This window comes from Danio rerio, chromosome 6, assembly GCF_049306965.1.
Source record: "Danio rerio strain Tuebingen ecotype United States chromosome 6, GRCz12tu, whole genome shotgun sequence".
Classification (NCBI taxonomy): domain Eukaryota; kingdom Metazoa; phylum Chordata; class Actinopteri; order Cypriniformes; family Danionidae; genus Danio; species Danio rerio.
The window spans coordinates 9,763,103-9,777,527 of NC_133181.1; the positions used below are offsets into that span (position 1 = coordinate 9,763,103).

Sequence of the window (14,425 nt, forward strand, 5' to 3'; positions counted from 1 at the left end):
TTATTGGTCAGTCGGTCAGTCAGTGAGTCGACAGCAGCCTCTGGTGGATTTATGCAAGAAGAGCAGGTGCAAATTGCATTTGCGAGAGAAATTTGAGATCTGAAAAAGCATACACAGCGGCCTCTGGTGAATTCGTAAAGACTGCAATAAGACTTAGCTCCTGGGATGTATTTGGCACTCTCCAGAAATGTATATAGGGGTAAGTATCCATAATGAGCCTGGGTTGCTTTTTTTAATTTTTAATTTTTTATAATTTGTATGTTTATATAATTCTTTGTTAAATAGCTTTGTGTTCTTCATCTTTTTATGTCAACATGACATTTTAAATGTTTTCAAGCACTGGAAGTGGCATCTTTGCTACAATATATTTTATATCCTTATATAACGGTTCATTCATGAATATCCAATATAATAAGAGACAAACACAAATCTCTGACATCTGAATCTTCTAACAAATTGAGTAAATGTAAAAATCTTGAACAGTTTAAGCTTGCTTTGGTGAAGTGTTAATGATATAACGGTTCAAGCAAAGGACTTGGCTTATGTAAATTTACAAACCCATTAAATTGTAATAATAAATAAATAAATACAATATTTAAAAAAAATTATTATTAAAAAATAAAATACATTTAAACTAATGTAACTTATTTAATTTAAATACAATAAAGTTAAATTAAATACATTTAACTTTTTAATAGTATTAAAATGAAATTAAATGTAATAAAATTTATGTAATTTTATTTAAAATAAAAAAATCGAAATAACAAATTGAATTAAATAAATTAAATTAAAAATACATGGACCTTTAAGGCTCCTGTCTAAAAATGATATGTTGCTATGATCTACTGAATATATCACAGGTTTGGAAATGACTTAATGTGTAAATAATGACAGAGCTATAATTTTTTGGGTCAACGATTCCTTTTTAAAAAGCTGAATTAGTACAGTGACCGATTTTAGTGTTAGGACATTCGTTTGTTTCTCTGTAATGCTTTTGTTGAAGATTTACAATGTTAAATAAAGTGCAATTCTTTTGATTATCTAAAGGGGTCACTGTATCCCCTAAACAAAATTAGCATGATACTGTATGAAATATAATTATGTTATAACCTGCTGTACTGTAAGTGTCTAATGAGAACATGTCCATATTAAGTGATATTCCAAGACATGTTTAAAAAAGCATTTAACATTTCGTAAAGGAATGGTAGACTGAGAAAGGAGTGAAGGATAGAGCTGAGCGGTTAGCATGTTGCTGTGTGTGTCCGGAGGTTCCTACAGTGTTTGTGGCTTCTACTGAAAGCTATCGCTAGCTTTGTTGAGCTGAAGCACTCAGTCCTTCATATCGCTTCATTAGAGCTCTGCTAAGGTGATGGTCTCCGTCTGAGGATTCTGAACGCATGTTTGTGTTTATCTGTGTTAGTGTGTGCCTGAGGTGGAGAGAAGGATGAGGGGGAGGAAAAGACTCAAGTAGAAATGCTGTTTTTAAAACGCAGCCAGGAAAATATGTGTGCTTTTGTTGTTTTTGCTGAAGCTGCAGGCCCCAAGTGGCCATATAGACAAGCAGTTGATAGTAGGGTCAATGTGTCACTGCAACACACACATATTTACACACATGACAAATGCTGCTTTTCTTTCTCTGATTTAAATGTAATTTCTTCCTAAATTAAGCATTCTGTTTAATATTTCATTTTAATAAGTAGTTAATTATTATTAATAATAAGTATTTAATTAATAATAGTAATAATAATTACTATTTCAATATATTTGTTTCTTATTTTCTCTTTTCACTTTTATTTTATTTCACTTTTATGTTATGTTTATATTAGTAAATCATATAATTAAATAATAAAATAGAATAAAAGTGAACAGAAAATGAGGGTAATATATTGAAATTGAACTCCACAGCCATATCACCCTGCAGCCCTAGACCGGTTACTCACTGAAGCTAAGCAGTGCTGAGCCAGGTCAGTACCTGGATGGGAGACCACATGGGAAAACTAGGTTGCTGTTGGAAGTGGAGTTAGAGAGGCCAGCAGGGGGCGCTTAACCTGCGGTCTGTGTGAGTCCTAATGCCCCATTAAAAGTTAAGGGGACACTATACTGTCAGTGGGCGGCGCCTTTCGGATGAGCGATAAACCGAGGTCCTGACTCTCTGTGGTCATTAAAAAATCGCATGGCACTTCTCATAAAGAGCAGGGGTGTAACCTGGCCAAAGTCCCTCAATCGGCCCTTTATGGCCTCCCAATCCTCCCCATCCACTGAATTGGCTCTATCACTGTCTCTTCACTCCTCCAATAGCTGGTGTGTGGTGAGCGCACTGGCGCTGTTGTCCTGTGGCTGCTATCGTATCATCCAAGTGGACGCTGCACACTGGTGGTGGTGTGGAGAGATCCCCCCTCATGATTGTAAAGCGCTTTGGGTGTATTGCCATACACAATAAATGCGCTATATAAATACACATTACATTACAATACATTACAATTTATTGTAATATTATTGTACACTACAAATTTGAAATCAGTCAGAAATCAAAACACAAATAGAGTTTGATTGAACACTTTGAAATTGTATGTATGGATTACACCACATAAGTGTTAATGTATCACTTTTAGATTCAGGCTTTGTCCTTTGTTTATCAGGGGTCGCCACAGCGGAATGAACCACCAACTATTCCAGCATGTTTTATGCAGCGGATGCCCTTCCAGACAAAACCTAGTATTGGAAAGCACCCGTACACTCTCTAATTCACACACACACACACACTCATACACTACAGCCAATTTAGTTCATCTAATTCACCTGTACCACATTTCTTTGGACTGTAGAGGAAACCCACACCAACATGGGGAGAACATCCAAACTCCACACAAAAATGGCAACTGGTCCATCCAGGACTAGAAACAGCGACTTTCTTGCTGTTAGGCGACAGTGCTAACCACTGGGCCACCGTGCCACAGAACACTTTTACAAGTGTTGAAATTTCCAATAGTATCTGGATGCAGCCTTTATGATGCAAGCTAAGACTGCATCACTCAGCGATGCAATGTCAGACGCAATGCACTAAAATGGAGCTAGTGACGTCACTGTGACGGGTAGGGTTAGGTGAGCCCATTAAAAAGCATTGGATGCAGCCCAGATTCCACTGCACCAGGTCTGCAGCCAGACCCCTCTCGAAATTTCCAACACTAATGGGCTGTTAAAGATGTAACACTATCAGTGTTCTCTTACAACACTGCAAAAAAGCATGTAACTCCAAGCTCTTGTAAAGTGTTATATACTGAAAATGTATAAAAGACAAAACAAATCCCTTACAATATATATTTCCACTGTTCATTAAACACATCGCTTTCAAAGATCTGCAAAATACAAAATAAGTATTATAAAAAAAATGTCATGACAACTAAAGATTTGTAGTTCATGTTGTTTCACAATGCAGTAATTAATAATGTAAAAATAGATGCAGATGCAAACCTGCATCCATTCATAAATTTATTTTTCTATTGGTGTTTATATGACACTGGACCACTGGGATGGATGCATACAAATTTCTTACAACTAAATGAAAATAAAACAGAGCTGATTTTGTTTGGCTCTAAACCTCATCTCTTCCCTAAATTAGTTTTTTTCCCTCTCTTTTAGGACTGTTAGGATAACAGATTTGACAGATTTTAGTTCAAATAATTTTTAGTTCCTATTTTTTATTAATCATATACTGTTCAGTTTCTTTTCTTGTTCGTTATTTTTGTCTTGTCTGTGAAGCACTTTGGTCAATAATCATGTTTTTTAAGGTGCTGTACAAATAAAGTTGACCTTGTACCTTAACCTGGACCACAAACCTTGCTTGCGTGGATTTTAGCAACAGATGAAAATACATTGTATTGGTCAAAAATATACTGTAGATTTTTTTTATTTTAGATGCTTCACTTTGCTTCCCATATATATATATATATATATATATATATATATATATATATATATATATATATATATATATATATATATATATATATATATAATTTTATATTTATAAATATTGGCCTCTATTCTGCCAACTGCTCCTTGATTGGACAAGGCAGGTTTCAGTTTACCCAGTCAATAGTGTTGATGTTTTAACTCATTTGTTCATCTAAGTCGGATGCCTCACCTATGATTCTAGAGAGTCACTTTCCTTTTGATTTTAGTACTGAATGTAATTTTTTAGCAAACTCAAAGATCTTGAATATTTTATTTATGTGCATTTTACTATAATTTTGCGTTAAAACTACAATCTTCAAAACTTGAGAATGAGAAAACGGTGGAAGGAAACAGTTTAGTTTCAATTCAATATATAATGTTATTTATTGTAGTAAAAGTATCTTTTCTTTTGAACAAGAATAAAAATATAAAATAACCTTCTTTTACATTTATGCATTTGGTAATGCTTTTATCCAAAGCGACTCACACTGACACACATTTTCTTTATATGAAAATGCTTGCGTTCCTTGAAACTCAAGACTGTGACCTTAGCTTTACCTTAATGTTTGAATTAAAAAGACGTCATTTTCTCCTCAACAATAATGCAGTGTTGAGGAAATTAAACATAATTCATATCAAATGTGTTTTTTTGAAGCAGTCAGTTTGCAATCCTGCCATTATTGACGTGAGCTCCAACCAGTTCCTCTCTCAGATCCATTACTGTGCGACAGTTACATGCACAGATGTGTAATTTATAGCGTGTCAGTGTATGTTTTTCAGTGTTTTTCTTTCCTAAATTGGAACATGACAGACTCAGTGCCATGTCAGAGCACATATTATATAGTGCTTTGGCACTCGCACATAGTCATTTGATCACAAACTGCAAGACAGATGGCCAGAGTGCAAGGATAAATTGTAGAGAGAAAAAGCATTTCGTTTGACTCTTATGCAGATAAAAATACTGCACACTACTGACAGCCTCTATACCCAGGAGATAACTAGGTGTTTCAAATTCACACGCACTCTACATTTCAAAAATGTAGCTTCAGATTTTTTCTTAACAGAATACAGCACTATTACTCAGCAAAGATGCTTTACATTTGATTAAAAGTGCTCTTTATAATGTTAGAAATGATGAAACAACAACTATCATAGTTTCAAGAAAAATATGAATGCTTCATGAGCCTCAAATCAGCATATTAGTTAGTTCTGTTAGTTTTTTGTCTTGATTTCAATGTTATTTGGAGGAAGGCATGAACAGGGGGGTAGTGTGGGTGTTTATCTGGGTGGGCTGGAGTTGGGGGGGGGGGGGTCGAGGAGTGGATCTAGCTTTGTTTTATCGAAAAGAAAAGTTTAAAGATGCTGTGACCACTCACATGTGAAACCAATAAAATTCAACCACACACACACACACACACACACACACACACACACACACACACACACACACACACACACAAAAGGAAAGCATTTCGTAATGCTAACAGCGACCAAGACTCAGCAGTGTGTGTGGGAATGTGAGGTATATTAATAGTCCCGGCAATCAGTCTATGACAAGTTTCCAGCTGTGTGTGAACAATCAGTGAGAGAACGGGTGTGTGTGAGGTGCAGGGTGGGATTTGTAGTTCTTCGGCGATCTGCAACTGCTAGATCACAGCTGATCGTGACAGCAAGTCTACAGTAGCCTAGTGAAATGGTCCCAAAAAGTGGTAGGGTATGGAGCGCTATTTTAATTTCTGACTCTGATAATAAAAATAAATGCATATTGTATTGTACTAAACCAAACCAACAGTGGACCCAACAACAATGTGACAGAATGGCATAGAGCAGTGTTTCCCAACCATGTTCCTGAAGGCATGAGAAGGGTCTGGCTGCAGATTTGCACTTGCACTTTCATTCTTGCACTTTCGAGCTTGCACTCTCAGGCACCCATGCTTCCTCTGCAAGTGACGTCATGAAAGTCCTTAACCAAAAAATCCCCCAGTTTGAAGGTTAAGGGTACTCTTAGTAAAAATTGAGTTGCAAGAACCAAAAAAAAAAGTGAAAAAAAAGAACAACTTAAGGAACTTAAGGCTGCCATTAGGTATTTCTCTTTAGTCTTTAGTAACAATTTCCTCTTAAAACATTTAAGAGAACTAATCAGCTCCCTTGAACAAATGACACTCAAAATGCAAGCATTCTCCCCCACATAAAAATGTTTTAGATAAACGACTCGGAACTGTAGATAAATAATGTAATAAAACAATTTAATAAATAAACTAATATATATGTGTAATATATGAGTGCATCCATATGAAATCGCAGTTTCTAGAGTCTAAAGTCTCTAAATGATCCCAGCCCAGTTTTATAGGTCCTCCAAACATCATGTTGAGATCGACTCAATAGGGGAACGTCTCGACTCGCTTAACCGAAAGAAAACAGCACAGATGACGTGTACTGCAGAGCTGCTGTAAGGCAAGCATTCGTGGTTCATTTGGATCTATTCACGTAACTATAGCCATTGCGGCGCCGGTAGCCGTATGTTGCCAGAAACGAAAGAGGCACTTTGGTATAGGTGACAGATAAGAAGGTTGTTTGCAACGCTCTTAATCATAACGAAGTAATGATGTATTTTGCTCGGCTTTTCCGTCGACGTTTAACGTAACTAAATAAAGGGCGTCAATGTGATCGTGCACACCCAGCTGCTGCTTGAACCATCCATAGCAACAAGCGTGTCAACTTTGTCTTCTACTGTGTTACAAGCGGGTGTCAGAGGCTTAAAGTTGTGTAGCGTCATCTAACGTCAAGGAGTGATTTTGCACAATCTTCTGCTCAACGCCAGTGAAAATTGCTTGGATTTGAATCCTGAAAAACTCTGACAATAAATGCGAAAAGCGTCCCGGTGTGTACGAGCCTTTAGTTAAATTACTGAAGGACTTTCATGCAAGCGGGCACAGGTGTCGATTGTAAATGACGTCACTTGCAGAGGAAGTCCGAAAGTGCAAGCCTGAAAGTGCAAGTGCAAATCTGCAGCCAGACTCTATTGGGAGGCGCACCAACATGCATATTCTGGATGTCTCCCTTATCTGACCCACTAACTTCCGGTTTTATAGTTTCTTGTTATGTTCTGATCAGTTGATTCAGGTGTGTTTGAATAGGAAGAGGTTGAATAATGAATAACTTTTGGTTGAATAATGCTGATGGTCTGTATAAACAAACAAATAAACAAGCAATAAAACACTATCCCCCATTGTAGGGACAAACAGGTTGTCCCGTCCACCCTAAAAAATCTCACACTAGCTAAATGTGCCCATATTTCCCTTCTATCTCAGCCGGCTCCCTTCAACATCAGATTGCAGTTCCATTTAGCGTTTCTAGTAGTCTAGAAAGCGAATGACCGCCTTCAATTCCTCTCTCACTCTCTCTCTCTGAGTATAAGAGCTGGATCAATAGCATGTCAGTAAGTGAACTTGTGCGAATCACATCCATTCATCTCTCTCTCTCTCTCTTTCCCACACACACACACTTCTCCCATTGCACTTTCAGTTTGGGAGTCTGGAGGTAGGGCAGGGCTTCGGGCACCAGGAGCAGGGCTTTCCCATACACACCCGCTACTGTCTCTCACGGCGCATGATACTTAACCAATAACCCGTCCCACCACAGCTAGATGCACTCGCGTGGCCCCAGACCAGCGTTAGTGCCGCTCAATTGTATTAAGGGCAGGAATGAAAGCAGCGTGACCCTTCTTAAGTGCACAAGGCATCTTTGTGCGGAGCGAAGTCGGCCGAGCGAGCAGATGCATCAAAGGAAATTCCCCCCCGCGCACAGTCAGAGCAGACAGATAATGCTATTTACCTGAGTGATGCAGCTTGGCCTGCAACAAGACACAGATGCACGACGTCTGAGCGGAGCTGAGCACTCTGACCGAGAGAAAGTGTGTGTGTGTGTGTGTGTGTGTGTGTGTGTGTGTGTGTGTGTGTGTGTGTGTGTGTGTGTGTGTGTGTGTGTGTGTGTGTGTGTGTGTGTGTGTGTGTGTTTGTTTGCCCTGAGAAAACATGTGGGGGTGGATTTTAATTAGCGACAGTTTGCTTACACTGTGTGTGTGTGTGTAGTAGGGCCAGAGGGAAATGTATTTATAATTTTTTTAAAGTGGTTTATTTTTTAAATTGATTCTGTATTTTAGGGGTATTCTGTGTTTAACAAGGAAATGTAACTATTTTAGGTTTTTCCAAAAGGTTGCTAATTCGTACAAATGCATGGTAAATAATTCCTACCAAAAAAAATGTTTTAATTTTTTTTTACAAAGAGGCATGCCCCCAAATCCCTCCCCTAAAGATCATACTAAAGGAGATCATACTAAAGTCAAGCGGCAACCTCCCTGTAATTCTTACAACTATCAGATGATATGGCATGCTGTGTGTACTTAATTGACATCACATTCGCTTCACGCTCTCAAGCGAACTAGCGGACCCGTCGAGTATAAACCAGGCTTAACCCTACACATCATATATTTTAAGGATATGTACAATTAACCAGGTTACATATTTTTACTGTAGCATTTTTACAGTTTTTTACCATTTAATTTACGGTCGTTTATTTTTTACAATCGACTTTTTAATGTAAAAATGCACCTGAAATAAAGTCTTCATTGATCATTTTTGAGAATATCAGCAGCAATTGTATTAAATCTATATCTGCTGAATTAAATAGAAAATTAAGTTAAATCAAATTAACAGTTTGCAAATCAGGACTGAATTGAATCAGGACATCTGAATTGATTTCCAGCTCTAGTGTAGTGCCTTAAACGCATCACATGATCAAATTGTGATACTAAAAATAGCACGCAAATGGTAATACAGTTGAAGTCAAAATTATTAGCGCTCCTGAATTATTAGCCCCTGTTTATTTTCCCCCCAATGACTGCTAAACGGAGAGCAGATTTTTTTAACACATTTTTAAACATCATTGTTTTAATAACTCATTTTTAATAACTGATTTAGTTTATCTTTGTCATGATGACAGTACATAATATTTTATAGATATTTTTCAAGACACTTCTATAGAGCTTAAAGTGACATTTAAAAGCTTAACTAGGTTGATTACAGTAGGTTAACTAGGCAGGTTATGGTATTTAGGCAAGTTATTGTATAACGATGGTTTGTTCTGTAGACTTTTGTAAAAATAAATAGCTTAGAGGGGCTAATAATTTTAACCTTAAAATGACTTTTTAAAAAGTTAAAAAACTGCTTTTTTTCCAGCCAAAATAAAATAAATAAGGCTTTCACCAGAAGAAAAAATATTATCAGACATACTGTGAAAATTTCCTTGCTCTGTTAAACATCATTTGGGAAATATTTAAAAAAGAAGAAAAACTCAAAGGGGGGCTAATTATTCTGACTTCAACTGTATCTGAGGAGCATTGATTCCTACCTTAAAATCACAGATGCACGTCACCGTGTCCCCGATTCGCAGACACTCGCCGTCGAACTTGCAAGTGTTTGTGTCGCACAGAAAAAGATCAGTGTCCTGTTCTTCAAACCCTGTCGGGAAACAAACAAATGTAGATTAGAGATCACAAACTTAATGTAAAGTGTACATTAAAGTTCACATTAAAATGATTAGCATTGTTACAAAATTTCATGCTAGAACAAAATGCTAAAATAATAATAACAAATTATCAAATTATATATATATATATATATATATATATATGACCTATTATGCATTTGAAATTTCGGTTTAGTTCTAACTTGACAACAGTAAATACTTTAGAGCAATAAAACATTGCATGATGTTAAAAATACACGTTATTAACAAAAATGACAAAACAAAATCTTAATATACTGGTTAAATTTAACCAGAACTCTGGGAGTTTAAAAATAAAACTGCCTAAAATAAGAGACTTTTTTCTTCTAAATCTATTTTTAAAAGCAAACGGCATTAGTATTAATGAAATTTGGTTTTGGTCATAATAGGACAGATCCGGCCAGACTGAGTCACAGGATCTGGGTTAGCGTGCAATGTCTCACGAATTAAACTCAGTGTTTTATAATTGGATCATATCACTTTAAAATCTCCAACGATCTTTTCCCCAAAGTGCACCCTCGGTCAAACGAAACACTGTACTTCATTAAAACTGAATAAACACATTATTGGTGTGAAACAACCTCACAGAATTACTTCCTCGGGACAAAGGGGCTTTTGGTTTCAAGCTGGATGAAGGATATTAAAGTTAAAGCATATCATGACTGCAGTCCTAAACAACAGACAGCCTGTTACAAAAGCTGCTTTGATAAAAAAGAACTTATTTTGTTTTTGTTTTTTTGGAGCTGGTTTAAGGTCAGAACCGCCAAAAATTTAAAGCTTACAGACTTGCAGAATGTGGCCAGGATGACACTGAAGGTGAACAGAGAGCTGACTGATTGCATTAAAGGAAAGCTCCACTTTAATTTGAAAATATGTTCATTTTACAAGTAACCTAAAGTTAAAGTTTATTATTTCTTAATCCATTCAGCCGATTTCTGGGTCTGGCGAGAACACTTTTAGCTTAGCTTAACATAAATCACTGAATCAGATAAGACCATTAGCCTCTCACTCAAAATGACCAAAGATTTCCCTATAAAAAGCTTGAGTTTTTTTTGAGTTTCAGAAATTGAAAAGTTGTTATTTTATAGGTCAGTATGGCTAGGAACTACACTCATCGGCCACTTTATTAGGTAGACCTTACTAGTACCAAGTTGGGCTCCCTTTTGCCTTCAGAACTGCCCTAATCCTTAATCAGGTACTGGAAACATTCCTCAGAGATTTTGACATGATGTAGGCTGCACATTCATGATGTGAATCTCTCGTTTCACCACATCCCAAAGGTGCTCTATTGGATTGAGACTGGTGACTGTGGAGGCCATTTGAGTACAGTGAACTCATTGTCATGTTCAAGAAACCAGTCTGAGATGATTTGAAGATGACATGGTGCATTATCCTGCTGGAAGTAGCCATCAGAAGATGGGTACACTGTGGTCATAAAGGGATGGACATGGTCAGCAACAATACTCAGGTCGGCTGTGGCTTTGACACGATGCTCAATTTGTACTAATGGACCCAAAGTGTGTCAAGAAAATACCCCTCGCACTATTACACCACCACCAGCAGCCTGAACTGTAGACAAGGCAGGTTGGATCCATGCTTTCATGTTGTTGTTGCCCAATTCTGACCCTACCATTCGAATGTCACAGCAAAATTCGAGACTCATCAGTCCAGGCAACGTTTTTCCAATCTTCAATTGTCCAATTTTGTTGAGCCTGTGTGAAGGTCATCAGTTCACCACTCTTCACTGATGTTTACCGAGTGCAAACACACAAGCGAATCGCTGATGAATCGACTGATCTTCATGGCTTTAAAGTGCTCCAGTGTCTTAGTATCTGTGTTTGCACTTGAAAAGAGCGGTGAGCTGATGACCTTCACGGCCAATCACAGTCATTTTTTGGTGAGCACTGGTGAGTACTATGGCAAATCAGCAGTATTTAGGAAAGCGCACGGCAGCGCTTAAATGTTAGTGGGAAATGGATGTTTTTAAAACTCCAGTACCAGGACAACACTATTACAGACAACACGAGAGTGTGCTACAGAGGACTGCATTGTTTTATTGCTCACCAGCTAAATTGGCTAAAGCAGGGAAGCGTCCCCATGGTGTTTACCTGGTGCCGTGAACTAAAGCTTAGGGGGAAACTTAAGCAGATTACTCTTTAAGAGATTGTGATTTAGTTTGATGTCTAATATGCTTTTAATTGCTTAAATTAAACTAAACTGAATAATATTAAAGTGCTGTTTAAACCATATCTGCACTTTGAAATTGTGGAAACAGCTGGAGGTTTGTAATCCACGGGATGTTGTTGCAATGTTTACAGTTCTGATCCTATACTTCCGGATTTCTTCCCACCTCAGCCTCACTTTCGTTTTTTAAAATGGTGGTCTTGAGAAATAAGCATATTGGGGAAAAATATACTGAAGGGCTAATTCTGACTTCAACTGTATAAAATATAAAAAACACAGTGAAATAATGCTTTTTATAATTTCTCAGAATAAACAAATGTAAGCCCCCCAGACGATTGCATCATTCGCATGATTAGAAAGAAGTAACACTCCTAAACCTCCTCAAACATGAGTGCACTTCCACATATGACTATTTAGTTCAATGCCTTGAGCCAAAATTGACTCAAAGGCTTCTCCCTGCAAACACAAAGAGGAACAGGATGATCCAGGATGAATATTTCATAAGCTCCACCATCTGCAAGTCAAAGAACAGGATGGGCTGAACATCCACGTCACACTGTATAATGTTACAACATGAAACCGCATTGACGGCTGTAAAGAAAAGTGCACTTGAACGTATTGATTCGTATACTTGAAATCCATAAAGTATGTTTTTTGAGAAATTAATTTCAGGAAATATCATGCATATGAATTGAAAGAATATATTAGTGCACTGTAAGGGAATGCATTTTCATGAATATTTGATTTCAGTCGACATAAAAAGAAACTTTGTAAACACTGTAAAACATATTGGGTAGTTTGAAGTCATATTTGTGTGAAATAAGTCACTGGGTTACATTTTTAAATAAAACATAGCCCAGTGGTTGTCGTATTCCACCCAGAATTGGCGTGTATACTATATTGGCAGATAAAATATGCTTTTCTGTGAATAAATGAGCTGTTTTAGGTACACACTGATATATTGTCAGCCATAAAGAAAATGTAATTTATTAAATGTATAATTGAGTTTCATAATTTGAATATTTCTATTTCAAATAAATGTTATTTGCATTTTATAAATCAACCAAATGTCTTAAAAAACCTAGATTTCCACAAAAATATTAAGAAGCAAAACACATATATATTTTTAGATTTCAAAATTAAATCCATTTTGTAATGATTCTGACAATTCAGCTTTGCATAACAGGAATCAATTATTATTTTTGAAATATTCAATTTGAAAACAGATATAAATTGTGTAAATATCTTAAATAATTATTGCAATATCTACAGGTATATACACAAATTGTATGTTACAGTTTAAAATTACCAGAACCCCCCCCCCCATGTGACGTCGATGCGGGATTAGTACAATGTTTTTCTGTGTAATAGCAGTTTGCAACAATGCCACCGGGGGCACAAAGTGGCGGTATTCGAACGGACAGAAATATACAGTAGCTGTAAATACCCTGCTACTTATAAACAAAGATGAAGTAAGGAAACAAAGCATTATACTTCCTTAATAAATCATTAAAAAGCGTTATTATCATTAATAAGTGCAATGAGGATTCATTTTTGAAATTAAAACTAGAGTACAAAAATGAAATTACAAATAAAATTAAATAAACAAACAAATTAATGAAGCAGTGTTTTAGAATAAGTATGAGATGTACAGTGTTTGTTATTTTAAAGTTATTAAGAGCATGATTTTCTCACGATTTAGTAGATGAAAAATAAAGGTTAATATGAGTAGGCTTGTCACGATCACCAGCGATCTAAACACTATAGATGAATACATTTTTTTTCCCTCACTTTGAGAATCAAATCATGTTTCCCACGCGGCTCCCAAACGATCACTCAGTTCAACAAGCTGAACGTTAGTTACATCTTTATAACCTGTTATTCACAGCCAATGCAGGTTCTGTTTACTAAAGTAGACAACATTAGCGGGCAGGCGCGCGTGCTCTCATTAGTAAACAAACAGTGCATCAGACATCAATACATTTAGAGAGAAATCATATTTTTGGGTGAATTATATGTTATAAATACAGTATGTGACACCATTTGGAGGTGTTTACATTGCTGAGCAACATATATATATATATATATATATATATATATATATATATATATATATATATATATATAATTTGAGGACTTGTGCAGTCGCCTTATGCTTCTCTCCTGACCTTGAAAATATAATTGGCTGAATTGTAGAAAAGCAAATTTAAGATTAAACTACACTGTCCAGCAGTTCATCCTCGAATCTCTTGTTTGTCATGTGGGGCATGCAGGAAATGTTCCTGAATGAAAGTGCCAAACTGCAGTTTAAGGCGACAAATTAATAATTTGGCAAATAATTCGGTTTCTGATGACCATGTAAAACTCAGTCACTGTCTTTTTCCCCTGCGTCTGTGTATTTGATTTGCTTCTGTGAAAATCAGCACGTGCCCAAACGAAAACTCCCATTTTTATGCAAACTCTTTCCCTCCCTTGACACTCCTAAACAGAGCTGGACACACCCACTTTCCTGTCTTTTTCCAAACTAGAGGTGTGAAAACACCCTGCTGAGTCAAGGTGGTTTCGTGACCCTTTAAGATCGTGTGGGTCGAATTGAAATCGCGATTATTAATTTTCTGTATTATGTCCATGGCAACAACCGCAAATACAATGTTTACATTTTGTTTATGTTCTGTTTTAGTTTTCGAATATCTACATATTGAAATATTAAATCTGATTTAAA

The 14,425-nt window shown here is 36.5% G+C and overlaps 1 protein-coding gene across 1 annotated transcript in view; it reads right to left on the minus strand.

Annotated features, from left to right (window-relative positions):
- Positions 1–14,425, minus strand: part of tmeff2b (transmembrane protein with EGF-like and two follistatin-like domains 2b) — a 106,171-nt gene that overhangs the window by 64,053 nt on the left and 27,693 nt on the right. The window contains exon 2 of the mRNA XM_021476996.2: positions 9,364–9,473. Coding sequence (XP_021332671.1) covers positions 9,364–9,473 — 110 coding nt within the window. The remainder of the gene's footprint in view (positions 1–9,363; positions 9,474–14,425) is intronic.